The 23,811-nt window shown below is 42.0% G+C and overlaps 1 protein-coding gene across 3 annotated transcripts in view; it reads left to right on the forward strand.

Annotated features, from left to right (window-relative positions):
- Window positions 1-19,872, forward strand: part of LOC139016105 (GTPase IMAP family member 4-like) — a 38,818-nt gene extending 18,946 nt beyond the window's left edge. For all 3 annotated transcript variants that reach the window (XM_070423722.1, XM_070423721.1, XM_070423723.1), the window contains 3 exons: window positions 938-1,022; window positions 3,031-3,816; window positions 18,068-19,872. In XM_070423722.1, the coding sequence (XP_070279823.1) occupies window positions 938-1,022; window positions 3,031-3,816; window positions 18,068-18,990 (1,794 nt within the window). In that variant the 3' untranslated portion in view covers window positions 18,991-19,872. The remainder of the gene's footprint in view (window positions 1-937; window positions 1,023-3,030; window positions 3,817-18,067) is intronic.
- Window positions 19,873-23,811: the final 3,939 nt, after the last annotated feature.

Below are 23,811 nucleotides of genomic sequence, written 5' to 3' on the forward strand. Positions count from 1 at the left end.
TGGGGCCTCACACTTTCCTTCCCAAACCCACACACCAGGATGGACTCCTGGAACAGGGAACAATGTTAGTTCCTGAGGTGAGGCAGTGCGGGTGGCAGCAGGGTGCACTGCCCTCTCGCCTGAAAGATGACGGGAGTTTCTGGTGGGTGACAAGGCCATCTTTGCAAAGGTTAGGACTTGCAATAGAAAATGTCATAAAATGTGCTGGAATGTTATAGGGATGACAGGACACCTAGTTCAGGCCCAGCATTCACACTTAGGGGGCCACTGAGGCTCAGGCAGTGTGACCTTGGAGGTGGGCCCTGAGGTCTCCTGGCTCCAGCAGGACTGTCCCGGAGCCATGAAGTCCCTGTGCTTAGGCTATTGGCCTCCTCAGCACAGCACCCAGCCACCCATGTCTCAGCCCTCTGCCATCCTCACTGCCAGGCCTTCCTCAGGGATCATCCAGGCACCAGGACCTCACTGCACCCCCAGCCAGCCCCTCACCACAGTGTCCTGCTCCCACTTTTCTGGACATTCTAGCTACACATCCTTCCACTGCTCCCGGGACACAGTGTCAGACTTGCTTCTGTGTCTCTGCTCCTTTCTCCTCCTCACATGATAGCTCCAGGACCTTCTGTCCAACCAAATGCCATCTGTTCCTCAGGCTGCAGGTCATCTTACCTTTTCCATGAAATTGCTTAAACTCACAATGCAGACTACAAAGGAGAGAGAGAGGAGAGAAAGAGAGAGGAGAGAGAGAGAGAGAGAGAGAGAGAGAGAGAGAGAGAGAGAGAGAGAGAAACAGGGCCCTTAAAGGAGATAATGTCTCAGACCTTCCTCTCCTCACTCAAGCCATACCCCTCCCCCCAAAGCAATGTAAAAAACTTCCTTCTGACAAGAGAAAGTCAGGTGCCCCCTGAACTAGTTGAAAAATCAGACATATTATTTTCTCTAGGTGGAGGAAGAAGAATTCGAGGTGATTGACCCGGACATTCCCTCAGGAGCAGTGGCCCAGCATCCTAAACAAGATGTGTCTGGAGGTAAAGTGACTTCCTAGTGTACCTGAACCTGAGGCAGGTGTGGATGGGGACTGTGATGTGCAGGGTGCCCTTGGAGAGGCAGCAGAGTGCAGCCCAGTCAGAGCTGCACCAGCAGATGGTCCTTGGGTGGGGCCTTACTTAAACCCACCTAATAAGAGGGAAAGGCTCCCAACAGGCACAGTGGGAGAAAGGTGGGGAAAAGAGGAGAGAGAGAGAGAGAGAGAGAGAGAGAGAGAGAGAGAGAGAATGAACTAGTCCTGTACTGAGGAATTACCCAGGGATACCTGTACTCGCCTTGGTCGGGGCTTGCAATCCAACAGACCCTATGTGGGTGCTTGATGGTTCAGATGTGGGAGCACTGAGGGTCAGAAAGGCTACAAAGCATCACATGAGTGAGTGGCTGCCTTAGAACTGGGCTGGCCCTTCTAAAGGGCTTCTCCCCCCCAAAAGCTCTTGCATTGGGGTCAGGTATTTAACAGTCATGGGCTCAATTTCATCATTTAATCTAGGGAGACAGAGTTTAGGAGTGCTTGCAATCCATCCATTTTCTTGGTCAGGATAAATTATTTATGATTCATCATGTATTTGAACACAAATGATTTTCATACTATACTAGAAGCCCAGTGCACAAAAATTTGTGCACTTGTGGGGGGGTCCCTCAGGCCAGCCTATGCCCTCTTGAAGTCTGGGACCCCTCGGAGGATGTCCACCTGCTGGCTTAGGCTCACTCTCTGGGGGATCAGGCCCAAGCTGGCAGTCAGACATCCCTCTGGCAGCCCGGCAGCCCTCAGGGGATGTACACTTGCCAGCGGGGAGCAGGCCTAAGCTGCAGTCAGACTCCTTAGCACTGCTGAGGAGGCAAGAGAGGCTCCCACCACCACCACTGTACTTGCAGCCATCAGCCTGGCTTGTGACTGAGCAGAACTCCACCGGTGGGAGCCCACTGACCACCCAGGGGGAAAGCTCCTGCATTAAGCATATGCCCCCTGGTGGTCAGTGTGTGTCATAGTGACCAGTCATTCCCAGTCATTCTGCTGTTAGGGTCAGTTAGCATATTACCCTTTTATTATATAGGATAGAGGCCTGGTGCATGTGTTGGGGCTGGCTGGTTTGCCCTAAAGGGTGTCCTGGATCAGGGTGTGAGTACCTACTGGGGTGCCTGGCCAGCCTGGGTGAGTGGCTGATGGCTCTTTGCAGCTGGTCACACCCCCTTCAGGGTAGGGATCCCCACTGGGGTGCCTGGCTAGCCTGGGTGAGGGGCTGATGTCTGTTTGCAGGTGGGTCAAGCCCCACCCCAGTGGGGACCCTCACCTCATGGAGGTTTGGCCAGCTGGGGTGAGGGGCTGATGGCTGTTTTCAGGCTGGCCACACCCTCTTTAGGGTGGGGAGTCCCCATTGGGGTTCCTGGCCAGTCTGGATGAGGGGCTGAGGGCTGTTTTCAGGCTGGACAACCCCCCCAGTAATGGAAGCTCCCAGCCTCTCTTTTTTTCTTTCTTTTTTTATTCTGGGATTTATTTACCTTCTATAATTGAAACTTTGTAGCCTTGAGAGGAGCTCAGAGCTGGCCAGGGAGGGCGGGAGGGAAGCCTCCTGCTAGCTCCAGCTCTGTGGCCACAGCCGGCTGAAAGCAGGTATCTGGGGTTTATTTACCTTCTATAATTGAAACTTTGTTGCTTTGAGTGAGCTCAGAGCTGCAGCAGGCAGAAAGCTGGAGAAACACAGGGACCACTTTTCTTTCAGAAAAACTATCTTCCTTGGTCTTGATGAAGGACTTGGAGCAACCTCCTCAGTGTAGCAGTTCTTACTGTTGGCTGTGGGTCCAATGTGGTCTCCCTATGTAGACTTCCTATGACTCAAGAACCTCCTAAAGTTGGAAACTTTTGTATGTATTTAAATATGACCATTTCCTGGGAGGGAGGTCCACAGTTTTAATGAGATAGATGAGGGTCCATGACTGAAAAACGGGAGCAGCACTAGCTTAATAAGACACACAATTTTTCCTTTTCAGGCCGTGTAGGAGATAAACTGTTTGCATCGTCTTCCTCACTGAGAATCATCCTGGTGGGCAAATCTGGCTACGGAAAAAGTGCCACCGGGAACAGCATCCTTTGTCAACCTGTGTTTGAGTCCAGGCTGGCAGCCCAGGCTGTGACCAGGAAGTGCCAGGTGGCCGCAGGCACGTGGAATGGAAGGAACATCCTAGTGGTTGACACACCCTCCATCTTTGAGGACAAGGCCCCGAACGAAGAGATGTACAATGACATTGGGGACTGCTACCTGCTCTCAGCCCCAGGGCCCCATGTACTTCTGCTGGTGACACAGCTGGGGCGCTTCACTGAGCAGGACACAGTGGCAGTGAGGAAGGTGAAGGAGGTCTTTGGGGAAGAAGCCATGAGACATGTGGTTGTCCTCTTCACCCACAAGGAGGACTTAGGGGACATGTCCTTAGATGAGTATGTAGTCAACACGGAAAACCACAGCCTGAGGAGCCTGATCCAGGAGTGTGGGGGGAGGTACTGTGGCTTCAACAACCAGGCCACTGGGGAGGAGCAGAGGGAGCAGCTGGAGAAGCTGATGGCTGTGGTTGAGAAGTTGGAGAGCGATAACCAGAGTCACTTCTACACAAACGACCTCTTCCTCAATGCAAAGATGCTCCAGGGAGGCGGGAATGGCACCCCAGAAGAGCACAGGTGCTATCTGACCAAAGTTCAAGTGCACATTGAAAAGCAAAAGCAAGACCTGAAAGCTACTGAGAGTCGCTGGGCACCCAAGGTGGTCCAGAGCATCAAAAATTGTATGCTGTCTGATATAATTATGCTACTTCAGCTTCTTTTTTTTTAATTTTAATTTTCATGAAATATCTTTTTCATCTCTTCACTTTCAGTGTCTGTGTGTCCTTCATTCTGTGTGGAGTGTCTTGTATACAGCATATATGTCTGTCTTGTTTTCTCATCTATTCAGCTACCTTATGCACTTTGGAGATTTCATCCATTTACATTTTAATTAATGATAAGTATTTATTTATTGACATTTAAAAAATTTATACCCATGTTGTTTTTTTAGAAATTGTTACTTCTTCTTAGAGAAGTTCCTTAAAAATTTCATGTAATACTGGTTTGGTGGTGATGAATTCCTTAAGCTTTTTCTTGCCTGGTAAGCCTTTTATCTCTCCATCAGTTTTAAATGATGAACTTTCTAGGTGGAGTAATCTTGCTTTTAGGTCCTTACTTTTCATATTTCACACCAATATCTTTGTTTTTGTTTTTTTTCTTTTTTTTTTTAATGAAATATTTTATTTTATTTTTTTATTTTTTATTTTTTTTTTATTTTTCGCTTAAAGTATTACAAAGGGTATTACATAAGTGTCCTTTTTCCCCCCCGCCCTTGACAAGCCCCTGCCCTCCCTTACCCCCCAGTGTCTTATGTCCATTAGTTATGGTTATATGGGTGCATACAAGTCCTTCGGTTGATCTCTTAATCCCCTCTCTCCTCCCCGCCAACCCTCCCTGGCCTTCCCACTGCAGTTTGACAATCAGTTTGAGGCAGCTCTGCCTCTGTATCTATTATTGTTCAAAAGTTTGTAATGGTCTTTATTATCCATGAATGAGTGAGATCATGTGGTATTTTTCCTTCATTGACTGGCTTGTTTCACTTAGCATAATGCTCTCCAGTTCCATCCATGCTGTTGCAAATGGTAGGAGTTCCTTCTTTTTAACAGCAGCATAGTATTCCATTGTGTAGATGTACCACAGTTTTCTAATCCATTCATCTACTGATGGGCACTTAGGCTGTTTCCAGATCTTAGCTATGGTGAATTGTGCTGCTATGAACATCTGGGTACATATATCCTTTCTGATTGGTGTTTCTGGTTTCTTGGGATATATTCCTAGAAGTGGGATCACAGGGTCAAATGGGAGTTCCATTTCCAATTTTTTGAGGAACCTCCATACTGCCTTCCATAGTGGCTGCACCAGTCTGCATTCCCACCAGCAGTGCACAAGTGTTCCTTTTTCTCCACATCCTCTCCAGCACTTGTCGTTTGTTGATTTGTTGATGATGGCCATTCTGACAGGTGTGAGATGGTACCTCATTGTTGTTTTGATTTGCATCTCTCGGATGATTAGTGACTTTGAGCATGTTTTCATATGTCTCTTGGCTTTCTGAATGTCCTCTTTTGAAAGGTGTCTATTTAGATCCTTTGCCCATTTTTTGATTGGATTGTTTATCTTCTTTTTGTTAAGTTGTGTGAGTTCCCTATAAATTTTGGAGATTAAGCCCTTATCAGATATGACGTTGGCAAATATGTTTTCCCACGAGGTGGGTTTTCTTGTTGTTTTGTTGATGGTTTCTTTTGCTGTGCAGAAACTTTTTATTTTGATGTAGTCCCATTTGTTCAGTTTCTCTTTAGTTTCAACTGCCCTAGGAGCTGTATCAGTGAAGAAATTGTTTTGGCATATGTCTGAGATTTTGTTGCCTTTGTATTCTTCTAGAATTTTTATGGTTTCCTGTCGTACATTTAAGTCCTTTATCCATTTTGAGTTTATTCTTGTGTATGGTGTAAGTTGGTGGTCTAGTTTCATTTTCTTGCATATATCTGTCCAATTTTCCCAACACCATTTATTGAAGAGACTATCTTGGCTCCATTGTATGTTCATGCCTCCTTTGTCAAAAATTAATTGAGCATACTGGTTTGGGCTAATTTCTGGACTCTCTATTCTATTCCACTGATCTATATGTCTGCTCTTGTGCCAGTACCAGGCAGTTTTGAGAACAGTGGCTTTATAATACAGCTTGATATCTGGCATTGAGATCCCACCTACTTTGTTCTTTCTCAGGATCGTTGCAGCTATTCGGGGTCTTTTTTTATTCCAGATGAATTTTTGGAGAGTTCGTTCTAGATCTTTGAAGAAGGCCATTGGTATTTTAATGGGAAGGGCGTTGAATTTATAGATTGCTTTGGGTAGTATGGACATTTTAATGATGTTGATTCTACCAGTCCAAGAACATGGTATGTTCTTCCATCTGTTTATGTCTTCCTCTATCTCTTTTTTCAGCGTCCTGTAGTTTTCTGAGTAGAGGTCTTTAACCTCTTTAGTTAAGTTTATTCCTAGGTATCTTAATTTTTTTGGTGCGATGGTAAATGGGATTGTTTTTCTAATCTCTCTTTCTGAAAGTTCACTATTGGTGTATAGAAATGCCTCAGATTTCTTGGGGTTAATTTTGTATCCTGCTACATTGCCAAATTCATGTATTAAGTCTAGTAACTTTTGGATGGAGTCTCTTGGGTTTTGTATGTATAATATCATGTCATCTGCAAATAAGGACAGTTTTACTTCCTCTTTTCCAATTTGGATGCCTTTTATTTCTTCTTCTTGCCTAATTGCAATGGCTAATACTTCCAGTACTATGTTGAACAGGAGTGGTGAAAGTGGGCATCCCTGTCTTGTTCCTGTTCTTAGGGGAAATGGTGTTAGTTTTTGTCCATTGAGTATGATGTTGGCTGTGGGCCTGTCATATATGGCTTTTATTATGTTGAGGTATGATCCTTCTATTCCCACCTTGCTGAGAGTTTTTATCAAAAATGGGTGTTGGATTTTGTCGAATGCTTTTTCTGCATCAATTGATATGACCATGTGGTTTTTTTCTTTCAATTTGTTTATGTGATGTATCACATTTATTGATTTACGGATGTTGTACCATCCTTGCATCTCTGGGATAAATCCTACTTGGTCATGGTGTATGATCCTTCTGATGTACTGCTGGATCCGATTTGCTAAGATTTTGTTGAGGATTTTGGCATCTCTGTTCATGAGGGATATTGGCCTGTAATTCTCTTTCATTGTGATGTCTTTACCTGGTTTTGGTATTAGGGTGATGCTGGCTTCATAGAATGAGCTTGGAAGTGTTCCTTCCTCTTGAATTTTTCACACCAATATCTTTGGACCTTATAAGTTTCTATTGAGAAATTAACTGGCAGTGTTATGGGAGCTTCCTTAAAAGTAACTGTCTTTCTGTTGCTATTTTTAAGATTCGCTTTTCGTTTCTAGGCTTTGCCATTTAAATGATCATCATTATTTTTAAAAATAGGTTATCAATCTCTTGGTCTCTCTTTTCTCCTTCTGGTATCCTTATGATGGGAATGTTTTTATGCTTTATAATGTTACAGAAGTACCTAAAATTATGCTCACTTTTAAAAATTATTTTTTCTTTTTCCTACTTTAATTGGATATTTTTTGTTACCGTGTCTTCTAAAACACTGATTTGATTATTTGCTTCACCAAATTTGTTGCTTCCTTCCAGTGTATTCTTCATTATAGACATTGTATTCTTCATTTCTGACTGGTTCTGCTTTGTGGTTTCTATACCTTTTTTTATACTTGTTATCTCTCCATTTAAGTTCTCACTAAGTTCTGTGATCATCCTTATAACCATTGTTTTGAACTTTGTATCAGGTAGATGGCTTGCCTCCATTACATTTACTTCTTTTTCCGGTGATTTTTTTCTGTTCTTTTGTTTGGAGCTTGTTTCTTTGTCTCCCCAGTTTGGCTGCCACTCTATATTTGTGTCTGTGTATTAGGTAGTTCTGCTATGACTCCAGTCTTGGTATGCTGATCTTACATAGTAGGTGTCCTGTGTGGTTCAGTGGCACAGTCTCCCTGACCACTTGAGCTAGGTTCCCAGGAATGTTCCATGTGTGGAATAAGTGAGTCATCTTATTGTCATTGAGTCTTGATTGCTGTTGGCCCATCTATGAGTGGAATTGACCCTCATGCTGGCTGACTATGAAGATAAACATCAACCACAGTGTAAAGCTGCTATGAAGGGTCTGACCCAATAAAGCAGAATTTCCCCATCAGGGTCAGGTGCCTACCAGGATCTCCCTCTGGGTGCATTGCTTGTGAGATCATTGGGTCATGCTCTGATAGGTTCTAAAGCTCACAACCAGGTGTGTGATCGCTGGGACCTATTGGGAGAAACTCTGGTTAGGCCAATGTCAGGACCTGACTGTGACCGATCCTGGGCTACCTGTTTGGAACTACAAAATAATCCAGTATTTTACTGGCTCTACTTGGCCTGAGTATGTGTGGAAGGGCCCAATATGTGCACCAATAATGGAATCCACTAGCACCAAGTCTGGAGGAAGGTAAAAAAAAAAGGCAGAAAATTGTTATAGATAGTAAGGTGGTCTTGTATCTTACATGAGCAAGTTTGTGCAGCTTCTCCCCCAGCTTCCTCTTTCCTCCTCTTCCTCAATATCCTCAGCTTAGCACTGACTTCACATTTAGAGAATGGACCCAGATTTTCCAGGTAAAGGAAGATGGGAGTTTGTGTTTATGTTGTGGGAGAGGCAGGGAAAAGGGGTTTGGTGTTGAGGGGACCTCTCTCCTGAATCTATATCTTAAACCTCCTGGCAAACTTGATCTCAGCATAGACTTTAAAATATATATATATATATAATTTCAGAGAGGAAGGGAGAGGGAGGAGAGAAACATCAATGATGAAAGAGAATCATTGATTGGCTTCTTCCTGCAGGCCCCTATTGGGGATTCAGCCTACAAGCCAGATATGTGCCCTACCAGAAATTGAATTGTGACCTCCTGGCTCATATGTTGACACTGAGCCATATTGATTTGGCTCAGCATAGATTTATCATTCTTTCTGCTTCCTATTTCTATTGATTTTGGGTTGTAATCCATTTTAAAAAGTGAGCCCTACAAAATAGTAATTCTTTCAGGGATTGCTGCTCAAAAGATATTGTATAAATAAATGAGTCCTTTAACCATTTATATAATTTACTAGAGGCCCAGTGCACAATAATTTGTGCATTTGGCGGCGGGTGGGGGGGGGGGGAGAGGGAGTCCCTCAGCCTGGCCTGTGCCCTCTTGCAGTCTGGGACCCCTCAGGGGATGCCCAACTGCTGGCTTAGGCCTGCTCCCTGGGGGATCAGGCCTAACCTGTCAGTCAGACATCCCTTGGCAGCCCAGAAGTCCTCAGTGGATGTCCACTTGCCAGCAGGGAGCAGGCCTAAAATGTAGTCAGACATCCTTAGCGCTGCTGAGGAGGCAAGAGAGGCTCTCACCACCACCGCTGTGCTGGCAGCTGCCAGCCTGGCTTGTGGCTGAGCAGAGCTCCCCCTGTGGGAGCACACTGATCACCAGAGGCAGCACCTGAATTGAGCACCTGCCCCCTGGTGGTCAGAGTGCATTATAGTGACCAGTCATTCTAAGTCATTCTGCTGTTAGGGTCAATTTGCACATTACCCTTTTATTATATAGGAGGAAAGAGGCCTTGTGCACTGGTGGAGGCCGGCTGGTTTGCCCTGAAGAGTGTCTCGGATCAGGTCGGGGGTCTCGCTGGGGTGCCTGGCCAGCCTGGGTGAGGGGCTGATGGCTGTTTGCAGGCTGGTCAAGCATCCAGCAGGAACCCTCACCCCAGGGGGGTGTGGCCAGCCTGGATGAGGGCTTGGTGGCTGTTTGCAGGCTGGTCACAGCCCCTTCAGGATTGGGGGGGGGGTCCCGCTGGGGTGCCTGGCCAGCCTGGGTGAGGAGCTGAGGGCCATTTTCAGGCTGGCCATGCCCCCCAATGACCCAAGCTCCCAGCCTCTCCTTTTTTTCTTTTTAATTTTTTCCTGGGATTTATTTATCTTCTATAATTGAAACTTTGTAGCCTTGAGTGGAGCCCAGGTCAGGTTGCCCCTGGCAACCCAGGCTCTCAGCCCTCCTTGAGCAGAGGCCAGGGCGACTGGAAGCAGGTATCTGGGATTTATTTATACTCTATAATTGAAATTTTGTAGCCTTGAGCAGAGCCCACAACCAGCCAGGGCAGGCAGGAAGCTTGGCTTCCTCCATCGCTGAGGGCAACCCAAGCCTCCTGCTTGCTCCAGCTCCATGGCTGCCGCCATAGTTGTGATGGAGTGATGGTTCATTTGCATATTACACTTTTATTAGATAGGATAAATAAACTAGAAGCTTTCAGGGATGGAGTTGGGTGAGCAGACAGAAGTAGCTCTAAGGGAAGCTGTTGGGTGAAGAGCACTGGGAAGTGGAAGAAGCACAGCTCAGCATTTTATTCCTCTGAACACCCATCACCAACATCAACTTTGTGGCCAAAACTGATTTGTAAACATTTCTCTTCTTAGTTTATAAGAAGCTGTTTTCTACTCCCTATCCTTAAGGTAAAAAGACATAGCTCTTCTTTCAAAAGGAGTGTCTGTCTGTGTAATAGTGATTCAAGTTTGTATTTGATGGCTTCCTATCAGATGAGCCAGTTTTTAACACATTGTTTGTGGGTAGTTTTTATCGCCTGCGCTCTACTACCAGTCAACTTAAACATATAACTAAAACGTATAAATATGTTTCCCACTTTCAATGCGTTAACAACTAGCATATTCAGCCTGTCCCAGTCAAAGTCTGCTCCAATAAGAATTATTCAAGTGGCTTTCCCCATTGCCAAAGTTTCTAGATAGCAAGGAGAAATAAAATATTTAAAATATAATATTTTGATTCTGACCCATGTGGCTAAGTGGTTAGAGTGTCAACCCATGCACCAAAGGGTTTGTGGGTTTGATTCCCGGTCAAGAGCACATGCCTGGGTTGCAGATTAGATCCCTGCTTCATTAGGGCTCATGTAGGAAACACCAATGAATGTGTCTCTCACATGTCTCTCTCTCTCTTCCTCTCTCGCCCCCTCTCTCTCGCTCTCTCTCTCCTCTCCTCTCTCCACCCTTCTCTTCCACTCTCTCTAAAAAAATCAATCAAAAAATATCCTCAGGTGAAGATTAACAACAACAAAAAATGTAATAATTTGATCTGTGACACTAAAAATTGATGAACAAGGAAAGGATAATCTTTTCCACAGATGTAGGCTGGACATAAAGATCAAAGAGAAAGCAAGAATCAGAGTGATTTTGATCAATTTCTTTATTTAATAAATATTTATTGAGAGCCACTCTTTATCAGTACTGTGCTTGTCTTGTCCCCAGGTAATAGTGGAAATACAAGATGCAGATGGTCCTACCATCATCACAGGTTAAACTTACTGGGGTGACTTTGGTTAGTAATATTATATGAGTTTCAGATGTACAAATGTATAATACATCATCTGTGTATTGCATGGTATGCTCACCACCCAAAGCCTTGTCTCATTCCATCACATATATTTGACTCTCTGTTCTCTTCAACCTTTCCCCATGCCCCTTTTCCACTGGTAACCACCATACTGTTGTCTGTGTCTGTTTTTTAGTTAGTTAGTTAGTTAGTTAGTTAGTTAGTTAGCTTTTGGTTAGTTCTCACCCAAGGATTTTTTTTCATTGATTTTTTAGAGAGAGTAGAAGAGGGAAAGGGAGGGGAAAAGAGGGGGGGAGAGGAGAAAGAGAGAGGAAGAGGAGCATTGATGTGAGAGAGACACATTGATTGATTGCCTCTTACAGGCGCCCTGTCGAGGGCAGGGTCGAGCCTCCAATCCAGTTATGTGCCATTGACACAGAATTGAACCCGTGATCCTTTGGTGTTTTGACTGATGCTCTAACCATTCAGAAATGCTGTCCAAGGCTATGAGTTTATTTGTTTTGTTTGATGGCTGATTGATTTCTATTTTATGTCCTAAGTATGAGTGAAATCATATGGTCCTTGTCCTTTTTCATCAGACATATGTGCTTAGTATGATACTCTCAAGATCCAGCAACTGGGTAGTTTTGAGTTGGATTGCCCATGGACATGTCTGGTACTTAGCAGGCTCTTGGGTAGGCTAGGGTGATAGAGATAACTGGGCCTTGTGTCTCTCACCATCAATCAGGCTGGTCCTGGCCTCTTTATGAAGCTGTTGCAGGATCCTGAAGACTAGAAAGAGACAGTAAGCCACAGGGCATCAGCACTTGTGGAGTCTACTTGCATCATGCTTTCACTGCCCTATTGTCCACAGCAAGTCACAGGGCCCACCCAGATGCAAGGAGTGGAGAAACAGACGCAGCTGGATGTGGGAGGAGCTGCAGATCAACATCCCAAAGAGGCACCTGTAGAAAGATGGGAATAATTTATGGCCTTATCTGCCATCTGTCACACAGATTGCTATGTGCTGTCAGCATTGCAGCTGGACTTTGATGGCTTTTTGTTTCACTTCCCATGATTTTCCTACTCCCCATCTTGATGACTAACTTATGCCCTCAGGATAACCACTGGCTGGAGTTTTCCATTGAGATGCTAACTAAACAATAATCTGAACTTATATCTACAGTTTCCCTGGATCTTAGCCATCCTGTAGCCAGCTTCTGGAAATTTACTTCTCTCATCTCGGGATTCTGGTTATCGAATGTGGTAAACTCTGCTTCAGGGATGCTTTTGCCAATTCTTCGGTTAGCAACAGCTTTGCCATAAAGTGTGTGGGAGATAGGAAATAAATACTGATTCTGTGGAAGCTAGAGTTGGAAGTTCTGCAAAATCTCTTCTGTTTGACTGTTATTTAAAAAAAAAAATCATTCCAATGGACAGAATTGATGAAAGTGGCAAGTTAAGGGACTGCTGAGTCATGGGTGGCAGTGGTAACTTGGACTTATGATGGTCTTCAAAATGGAGAAAAGTGGTCAGATTTGTGGATAGGACCAAGAGAACTTCTGGATGGATTATTTCTGCAAAGTAAGGCAAAGAGAGGAATCAAGGGAGATTCCTAGAATTTTGGTCTGAGGAACTGGATGAATGTGATGATATCTCTGAAAAATAAAATGGAGTTTACAGTCATGTCTGTTATAGTCAGTGTGATGATATATACCTGGACTTAAAGCAGAGACGATGGTTGTAATTCAGGATTCCTCTGGGAGGAATAAGTCTTTTGCTTTTTCTATTAATATATATTTTAATTTTTTTAAAAATAAATTTTATTGATTTTTCACAGAGAGGAAGGGAGAGAGATAGAGAGTCCGAAACATCGATGAGAGAGAAACATCGATCAGCTGCCTCCTACACATCTCCCACTGGGGATGTGCCCTCAACCCAGGCACATGCTCTTGACTGGAATCGAACCCGGGACCCCTCAGTCCGCAGGCTGACGCTCTCTCCACTGAGCCAAACCGGTTTCAGCTATATTTTAATTTTTGATAGTATTACAGATATCTCCCATTTGTCCCCCTTCTTCTAACCACCCCACTCCAGGACTTCACTGCCTTATTCACTGTGTCCAAAGGCTCTATGCACATAATTATATAAGTTCTTTGGTTTATCTCATATCCCCTTCCCAATCTCCACACCGAGGTATGTCCGTCTGTTCCATGCCTCCATGCTTCAGGTCTTATTTTGTTGGTCTATTCATTTTGTTCGTCAGATTCCACAAATAAGTGAGATCATATGATATTTGTCTTTCTCAGTTTGGCTGATTTCACTTAGCATATTATTTTCCAGGTCCATCCATGCTGTCCTAAGGGTAAGAGATGCCTCTTTTTTACAGCTGCATAGTATTCTGATGTATAAATGTCACACAGCTTTTTTATCCATTCATCTGTTGAGGGAAACTTGGACTGTTTCCAAGTCTTGGAAATTGCAAATAATGCTGCTATGAACATAGGCGTGCATATATTTTTTCTGATTGGTGCTTGGGGTTTTTAGGAAATATTCACAGAAGTGGTGTCACTGAGTCAAATGTAAGTTCCATTTAAAATTTTTTAAGGAAACTCCATACTGTTTTCTATAGAGGCTGTACCTATTTGAATTCCCACCAGTAGTGAATTAGTGTTCCCTTTTCTCCCTATCCTCTCCAGCACTTGTTTGTTTGTTTGTTTTTTATTTTTTTTATGATAGCCATTCTGATAGGTGTGATTTGACATCTCATTCTGGTTTTAATTTTCATTTCTCTGATGATTAGTGACTTTGAGCATTTTTTTTCATATGGCACATGGCCATCTGTATATCCACTTTAGAGAAAAGTCTATTCAGGTCTCCTGCCCATTTTTAAATTGGATTGTCTTCCTTTTGTTGACTTGTATGAGTATTTTTTACATTTTGGATATTAGCTCCTTATCAGAAGTATCATTTGCAAATATGTTCTTCCATATAGTTCCCTGTTCATTTTGATGGTGGTTTCTTTTGCTGTGCAGAAGCTTTTTATTTTGATGTAGTCCCATTTTTTAAATTTTCTCCTTAATTTCTTTTGCCCTAGGAGATGTATCTGTAAACATATTGCTATGAGAGATGTCTGAGATTTTACTGCCTATGTTCTCCTCTAACATTTTTATGGGTTTATGCTTTACATTTAAGTCTTTTATTCACCTTGAGTTTATTCTTGTCTGTTGTGTAAGTTGGTGGGCTAGTTTCATGTTTGTGCATGTGTCTGTCAGGTTTTCCCCAGCAACATTTGTTGAAAAGACTATCCTTACTCCATTGTATGTTCTTTTCTCCTTTGTCAAATATTAATGGATCATAATGATGTGGGTCAATTTCTGGGGTCTCTGTTCTGATCCATTGGTTTATATGCATGCTCTTGTGCCAGTACCAGGCTATTCTGGTTTTATGGCTTTGTAGTATAGTTTGATATCTGGTATTGTGATCACTCCTACTCTGTTCTTTTTTCTCAAGATTGCTGCAGCTATTTTTTTTTTTATGGTTCCATATAACTTTTTGGAGTGTTTATTCTAGCTCTGTGATGTATGCCATTGGCATTTTAATAGGGATTGTGTTGAATCTGTAGATTGCTTTAGGTAGTTTAGACATTTTAATGATGTTAATTCATCAAATCCATGAACATGATTTATGCTTCAATTTGTTTGTATCTTCCTATATTTCTTTTTTCAATGTCCTACAGTTTTCCAAGTACATGTCTTTGACATCCTTGGTTAAGTTTATTCCTAGGTATCTTTTTTGTTGTTGTTGCAATGGTAAATGGTATTGTTTATTTAGTTTCTCTTCCTGAGAGTTTATTATTGGTGTATAATAATGCTATAAATTTGTGGATGTTGATTTTGTATCCTGCTACCTTGCCAAATTCATTTATTAAGTCTAATCGTTTCCTGGTGAAGTCTTTAGGGTTTCTTATATACAGTATCATGTCATCTGTGAACAATGACAGTTTTACTTCCTCCTTCCTAATTTGGATACCTTTTATCACTTAATGTCTGATTGCTGTGGCTATGACTGCTGGTACTATGTTGAATAAGAGTGGTGGAAGCAGACACACTTGTCCTGTTCCTGTTCTTAAAAGAAACAATTTTAGTTTTTGCTTATTGAGTATTATGTTGGCTGTAGCTTTATCATATATGGCCTTTATTATGTCGAGATATGATCCCTCCATTCCTACTTTACTGAGGTTTTTATAAAAAAAAGGGTCCTGGATTTTGTCAAATGCTTTTTCTGCATCTATTGATATGATCATTTTCTTTTTATCTTTCAATTTGTTTATGTGATGTATCACATGTATTTATTTGCAAATATTGTACCAGTCTTGCATCCTCAGAATAAATCCCACTTGAGCATGGTTTATGATCTTTTTAATATATTGCTGGACCTGATTTGCTAATATTTTGTTGAGGATTTTAGCCTCTGTGTTCATCGGGGATATTGGCCTGTAATATTCTTTATTTGTATTGTATTTATCTGGTTTTGGAATTAGGATAATACTGACTTCATAAAAGAGCTTTCTCTTGAATATGTGGAATAGTTTGAGGAGGATAGGTGTAAATTCTTTGAATGTTTGGGAAAATTCTTCTATAAATCCACCCAGTCCAGAACTTTTATTTGCTGGAAATTTTTGAATTACTTCTTAAATCTCATCAGTTATAATTGGCCTACTCAGGTTTTCTGATTCTCCCTTGTTGAGTTTTCGAAGACTGTATGTTTTTAGGAATTTGTCCATTTCGCCCAGGTTGTCCAGTTTGTTGTCATATAATTGTTCATCGTATTTGCTTACAATCCTTTGTATTTCTGTGGTGTCTTTGGTATATCGCCTCTTTCATTTCTTATTTTATTTATATGGGTCCTCTTTCTATGTTTCTTGATGACTCTGGCTAGGGGTTCATCAATGTTGTTTATCTTTTGAAAGAACCAGTACTTGGATTTATTTAACTTTTGTACTTTTTTTTTTTTTTTTGTCTCTATGTCATTTATTTACTCTCTGATCTTTATTATTTCCTTCCTTCTAATTCCTCTGGGATTTTCTTCTTGTTCTCTTTCTAATTAAATTAGTTTTAGGGGTAGATAGTTTATTAGTGCTTTTTCTTGTTTCTTGAGGTAGGCCTGTAATGCTATGAACTTCCCTCTCAGGACTGCTTTCACCATGTTCCATTGGTTTTGGGTGGTTGTGTATTCATGTTCATTTGTTTACAGGAAGTATTTAATTATTTGCTTTATCGCATTGGTAACCCATTCATTGATTAATAACATGCTATTTAGCCTCCATGTATTTTAGTGTTTTTGAGAGTTTTTTTTTTAATTGTAGTTGGTTTCTAACTTCACATCATTTGATCTGAGAAGATGCTTGGTATTACAGCACTCTTCTTGAATTTATGTAGACTTGTTTTGTGCCCTAACATATGGTCTACCTTTGATAATGTTCCATGTGCATTTGGGAAGAATGAATATTTTGTTGCTTTGGGGAGAAATGTGCTATAAGTATCTGTTAGATCCCTCTGATCTAGGGTGTCATTTATAGCCTTTGTTTCCTTGTTAAATTTTTGTCTGTAATACCTATCCAGTGATATCTGGGGGTGTTAAAGTCCCCTACAATGGCTGTATTGCTGTCATTCTCTTCCTTAAAGTCCATCAAGAGTTTTTATATATTTAGGTGCTTCTATATTGAGGCATCAGTCTTATTCAAGGACTGTGCTGAAAGGGTCTTCCTTCTGGGAGAAACAGACACTCAGATGTGGTTGTTGGTTGCCTTCCATGGTTCGGGCCTATGCTTAAGAAATCCTGAAGACTTCAACTTTATAGACACATAAAAGATAAGCAGAGAATACTGAATAGAAATAGGGAAAGAGCTATATAGGATTTGGTGTTTAACTTAAGACATAGTGATTTTTAAAACATTGTTCAGGTTGTAGGCTATGCTGTTCTGTTATCAACTTTCCAGTGTCCTGTTAAGTAGACATACCTAAAGAAGTGAAACTAAGAAAGTATAACTCTAATGATGTTACACTTTATGAGTTATTATTATTATTTATGTATCAAGAGACTTTAGAGTAACTCCAGAGAACAGTCAATACTTTCTGTCTATACATCTTCAACATATTAGTTTAAAATAGAAAAACCTCATTAGATTTTTATGGTAAGGTGGTAACTTTAAAAATAAGGCATTTTGTTCTTCTGTCATTCAGAAACCCTAATGAGATGGCTGCATATGTGAAATCTAAAAGAACACTTTGCCTTCCGCCCCTGTGCTCTTTTCTCTCCTGCAGGGATGGGATGGCTTGAATAATCCACCTACTTGGCTTCTTCCTCTTTTTAAAATATATATATTTTTATTGATTTCAGAGAGGAAGGGGAAGGGAAGTGGAAACACCAATGATGAGAGAGAATCATTGATTGGCTGCCTCCTGCCCATCCCCCACTGGGGATCAAGACAGCAACCTGGGCATGTGCCCTAAATGGGAATCGAACTATGACCTCCTGATTTATAGGTCGATGTTCAACCAGTGAGCCATGTCAGTTGGGTTACTTAGCTTCTTAATGGGAAGAAGAAAAGCTCCATTTTGAATATTAATAGGGAGAGGGGAGTTGCCACTGCGATGTCCCAAAGTCAGATTTTGTGTTTCTTCCTACATTAGCTTATGAGGAACAGCTACCAGCAGCAGCTCAGAGTTCTCACTTGAACCACTTTGCTCCTTCATCCCTGAGCACTTAGCTTCCAAAGGTCAGAGTGAGTAGCCCAAGGGAAGTGCCTGACATTCCCCAAGTACTTATGGAAAGAGGTCAGGCACAAGGGTTCTATAGACCTACTGTGAGTGCAGAGTTTGCTCACAGACAGGACACTAGTGGGCAATAGAGAAGAACACTGTTGGGCAGAGGCATTGCAGTGGGAAAGATTGGAAGTCAATTCTAATGCTGTGGTTTTGTTTCCTGATGTCCCAGTGCTTGGAAATCAAGATTCACAACTGCGACTTGTCTTAGTGGGTAAGACTGGAGCAGGGAAAAGTGCCACAGGGAACAGCATCATTGGAAAGAAAGCATTTAATTCCAGCACTGCAGCAAAATCCATCACCAAGGTCTGTCGGAAAGAGAGAAGCATGTGGAATGGGAGAGAAATAGGCGTCGTGGACACACCTAGCATTTTCGACACGGAAGTACCGGATGCTGACACACAAAGAGAGATTGCTAATTGCATCCTCCTGACTTCCCCAGGGCCTCACGCTGTGCTCCTGGTGGTCCCGCTGGGCCGGCACACAAAGGAAGAACAAAAGGCCGTGGAGAAGATGCTATCAATGTTTGGACCCAAAGCGAGGAGATACATGATTCTCTTATTCACCCGGAAAGATGACTTGGATGGCATGGAGTTCCATGATTACTTAAAGGAAGCACCAGAAGGCATTCAAATTCTGATGAAGCAGTTCAAGGATCGCCACTGTGAGTTCAACAATAAGGCGACAGGGGCTGAGCAGGAGGCTCAGAGGACACAGCTGCTGGACCTGGTCCAGCGTATGGTGAAGCAGAACGAGGGAGGATTCTACACTAATAAGATGTACCAAAAGGCGGAGGTGGAGATTCAGAAACAGATTCAATCTATAAAAGAAAAGTACAGAGCTCAGCTGAAGAGAGAGAAAAGGCAGTTAAAAGAGGAGTATGAAGAGAAAATCAGAAAGCTGGAGGATACATTAGAGCAGGAAATGAAAAAGGCAGAAATGGAGAGGGAATTTGAAGAAAGGGAGAAGTACTATTCCTTCCTGCAGCAAAATGCTAGAGGTGAAGTTGAGAGTCAGAAAAGGATGCTTGATTTAATCTTGAAAAGGTTGAGAGTAATCTGGAGAGAAATCTCTTCTCTGTTCAAGGAAGATTAGGCTAATGAAAATCTGTCTAAATTTCCTGTGTGTTTTCAGGTGCATCTACCCCATATAACTCATTCCCCAAAATCAGAGCTCTCTGTTTCTGTCTCTCAGGCTCTCAGGACTGGGGCGTGTAGTAAAGTTCAGTCATGGAAATTGGTAGACTTTTGGTTGAGGTAAGAGGGAAGGAAAACATCCTCAATTTGTAAAACTCCAAAGCAGAAAGTATGGATGCTCCCTATGTTCTGAACTCTCAGAGAGAGAGAGAAAATGAATGCAGGCGATCAAAAGCCTATGACCCCAAGCTTTCTCTATTTATCCTTAGTAAAGTTTCCTCCTCTAGATTCTTTCTAGATTGGCACATAATCTCCACCTGTGTCTCCTACTCCTTATTTTTATCTTTAGGATCACAATGCTCATTTTACAGATGTGGTTAGAGAAATCAATTCTTTGCCTTAGATAATCTATAGATAGAGATGTTTATAAAATTCTTTCTATATATACATAAATTTGTTGAATTTAATTTTTATGGAAGGACTGAAATTGTTCCTTATCATCTTCCCGCTGGAGAACAAAGATTTGTCTGGAAAATGTTTTTCAGAACTCAACTAAGTGAAATGCCAGAAAGAGCAAAAGACAAGAGATTCAACAGCTAAGAGAAGAATGTTCGGTATATTCAGATGTTTCTGTAGAAAGTTGTTGAGCAAACTCAATGTAACCACTTTGCTGAATAACTAGTTCTCTTTTTTTCTTGTGAAACTAACTGTTGCCACCACACCTCTATCACATCACACCTTGATTATTTACTGCTAGGTGTATCATCCTCACACTGCTGCCTCCACTCATTTGAATTGTTTGCTCATTGTTACCATAATAAAACGTTTCTATTCTCTCTTATTTGTCCAAAACTGAAATTTCTTTTACTTTATAAAATGTCACCAATACTTCTAAGAGTACAGAAATGAATTTCACTTTTTGATAAAAATTCAAGATCCTTTTGGAGCTTTCCTTGGTCTACACCCTAATATGTATCTCCAGCATTCTGCATTTGAACCACATTCTTAATCTCTCTGCACATCAGAGACCACATTCTCCTTGAATTCATTCATTATGAATTCTGATATCTTTGTGAGTTTTCTGGGGAAGGGGAATTTTTTAACATGTGAATAATAGTAATTTAAGTTTATCCCTTTTCTAATAGGTACTCCTACCCTAATAATTCATAGGCTTTCCCAAAGCACATTTCCATGTTCTACCAGGATGTCCTGGTGGTCACATGCCACTGTCCTTGCTCTGCCATCTTGAAAGTGACTTTCCCATGCCCCACTTCATTTTGTCTTCAATATACCTACCCCTTACTTCCCCCAAACACAAATGAATTTCTATTGTACATTTAACAAAAGTTAGCAAAGATTCAAGGATATGTGACTGGTTCTTTCAGAAATAGTCATTCACAGTGAGACAGAATATGGGGTGCACTCCCATTGGAGTTTTACACAAAATTCTGAGATTGGAAGTTAACATCCTCTTGTCTCAGGAGCTTCTAGAAGCACATATTGAACCAAAGAAAGAGCTGCATATACCTAGCATGAAAAAATTAAATACAGGCTTAATATGAAAAAAGTCTTTAAGTGCTCTGTGGTACTTTCTGTGTAAATGCCCTCACTTATTCTTACCCTTGAATTCAGGTTTATGCTGTAGATGAGGCTAACTAAAAGGTTCTGGTCTTGAGAAGCTGTGAGAAGATGAGTAGCCCATGTGAAAAACTCTGAGAGCAGTGTTGCCCATTTGTCTCTCTGGGGCGGAAGGCAGACAGAAGGTCTTGATAAATAACATGCATTGTGGTTAGTATGATAGAAGAATGAGGCATGTTCCCTTCTCTGAAAAGTGTTGGGAGTTTATACTATTCATACATTCACTAACAGTCAGTGATTGTTTGACCTTGTTGGAAGATTTCATACGAGACATTGAGAATCTAGAGAAAGTAAAATAAAGTCCCTTTTGAGACTGGCTTCCTTCACTTAGCATAATGATTTTGAGAATCATTCAAGTTGCTTGTGAACAGATGTTCTCTTTTACTGACGAATAGTATTCCACCCTATGGATGTACCACAGTTCCTTTATCACTTTTTCTTTATTTATTCTTATGCCCCTAATTGATTTATCTTACCAAATTGCATTGGCTGAAATCTCCTTTATAGCATTGAATTGTAGTGGAAGGGCATGCTTACTTTTTTCCATGATATGCCTTTAGTATTTCCGTATTAAGTGAGTGAGATACTGGAAAACAGGAGTATATGATGTGTGTGTGTGTGTGTGTTGTGTGTAATCATTAAGTAAATATCTCCCAATCACTATTTTATTGAGAGTTTTTATCATTAACAGCAATTAATTTTGTCAAAGGCTTTTAAAATTCATCTAGGTGGTACTTGGGTAGTGGCCTGTGTAGCCAAACTCCGGAGACGCTCTCTGTGATGCAGAAGCTGGGCACTGAAGAAACTACATACACCAAATTAGTCCATAGGTAAAATATTCAATGAGGAGGACAGGAGAGAAGCTTATATCCTCATGTGATAACCAGTATTTTGGGAACTGATAAAATGAAGTAGAGAAAAAATGGTGGCTGAATAGGCAGCAGTGCCATGCACCCCTTCTTGGGCCAGAAAAGCAACTAAATTGAAGAACATCCACGCTGAATTAACAAATTAATCACAGTTGAAGAGATAAATTTTCATAAAAAGCTCATAGGACTCCTAGATAATGTCACTTTCCAGTCATAACACCTGTGGAACCACCACCATGCTCCTGCAGTGAGTGGCACAATACCTCCTGGCAGGCTCTCAGACATCTGCAGGGAGCATGCTGCTAGAGTGAGCTCCTGAGCTAGGCCTTCTCACCAGCCCGCTGGCACCCAGCATCCTAGGATCTGGTTCCAAGACACCACAGTAGTGCAAGCTTGGGAGAACCATGTGCCCCACCCCCACCACAGACCCCAGAACTGTGCTGCTAGCCTGATCCAAAGCCACCCAGCACCCACACTATGCCCAGCACTGGGACCTGTTGTCGGGGTGATTGGAAGCAACCCAGAGCATGCCACAGAGGAGCTCTGACTGTGGAACCCTCTCTTTCCCAGCCCCCCAGGACAGCCCTGCCAGGGCCATCTGGAGCAAGCCAATGCTCCCCTAACTCTGGGTGAAAGGGGAGCACGGACTGAGTGACCAATGGCAACCAGCCCCCACTTCATACTGATAAGTGGCGAGCTGGAGCAACCCAGCACATGTATCACTCCAGCTACAAGAAAACAGGACAGTGTTACCCAGTGTAGCCCCAACCCTCTTCTCCCCAGCCCCTGGGACAGTCCTGCAGGGGCTACCTGGAACAACCCAGCACAAATCTCACTCCAAGCCATAGGAAAGCACTGCTGAGGCAACCTGGAGCAAGCTGGTGTGCCCAGCCAGGGGGCACAGAACTGTGCTGCAAGTGCACTGCCAGAGGTACCTAGGGTGCCACCCTGCTGCAGGTGCTGGGGCTACACAGTGAATTTCATGCCAGAAGGTTCTGGGTCCTCAAAGGTCGTAGCACATTAGAGGAACTGTGAACATGGTCCCATCATACCGAGCATCTGAAGTAGAAAACTGAGGGACCAGATCCATGGGACAAAGGAATACAACTCAGAGCAGAGACAATAAAGGCGTGAGACTCAAGGCAGACCCAGGCTTTGAAATAATGATTTCTAGACTATTGCCCTGATAGGGTATTCAACCTCTCAAACCCAAGTAGGGTGCACAGGGCCAGAGAGAGACATAAAAAATGGGAAACAAAGAAAGAACCCAAAAAGGAAAGAAAAAGGAGATATCACCAGAAAAGAAACTAAGTGAAATGGAAGCATGCAATATGTCAGGAAATTAATTCAGAGTAAAGGTCATACAGTTCATAAACCAGATGGAAGAGAAAAATCAAATAATTTTGTAAGAATAAAGAGGAAATAAGAAAAGATATAGCTACAATAAAAAACATGACGGAAGGTTTCAACAGTAGACCAGAGAAAGCAGAGGACCAAATTAGTGAGTTAGAAGATAGGGTAGTTAAACACACCCTATCTGAACAGTAACTGGAGAAAAAAATAGAAAGCAGGAGGAGAGCTTAGGAGAGCTTTGGGAAAACACCAAACGAAGTAACATTCATATGATAGGAATGCCCAAAGAACAAGAAGAGGAGCAAGGATCAGAAAATCTAATTGAAAAAATAATGATAGAAAACTTCCCTGATTTGGGAAGGAAAAAGTCACACAAACACAGATAGTCCCAAACAAGACAAATGCAAAAAGACCCACACCAAGACAAGTCATTATTACAATGGCAAACATTAATGAAAAAGAGAGAATCTTAAAGGCTACAAGAGAAAGACAGAGAGTTACCTACAAAGTGTCTCCCCTTAGATTATCAAATGATTTCTCAACAGAAACACATCAGGTCAGAAGGGAATGGAATGAAGTATACAAAGTAATGCAAAGTAAGGGACTGAATCCAAGAATACTCTATCCAGCAAGGCTATCATTCAATATTGAAGGGAAAATCAGGAGCTTTGCAGACAAAAATAATGCAAAGGGAGTTTATCACTACCAAGCCAGCAATGCAAGAAATGCTAAAGGGACTGTTTTAAAAAGAAAAAGTAGAAAGGAAAGAAGGAACACAGGCATACAAATAGAAATAGCTACAAACTAGTACATGTAAATAACTTTAAACATAAATGGACTAAGTGCTCCAATCAAAAGATATGGAGTGGCTGAATGGATAAGAAAACATGATCCATATACATGTTGTCTACATGAGCCCT

This window comes from Myotis yumanensis, unplaced genomic scaffold, assembly GCF_028538775.1.
Source record: "Myotis yumanensis isolate MYYU_CA2020_CCGP unplaced genomic scaffold, mMyoYum1.0.hap1 SCAF_9, whole genome shotgun sequence".
NCBI lineage: Eukaryota > Metazoa > Chordata > Mammalia > Chiroptera > Vespertilionidae > Myotis > Myotis yumanensis.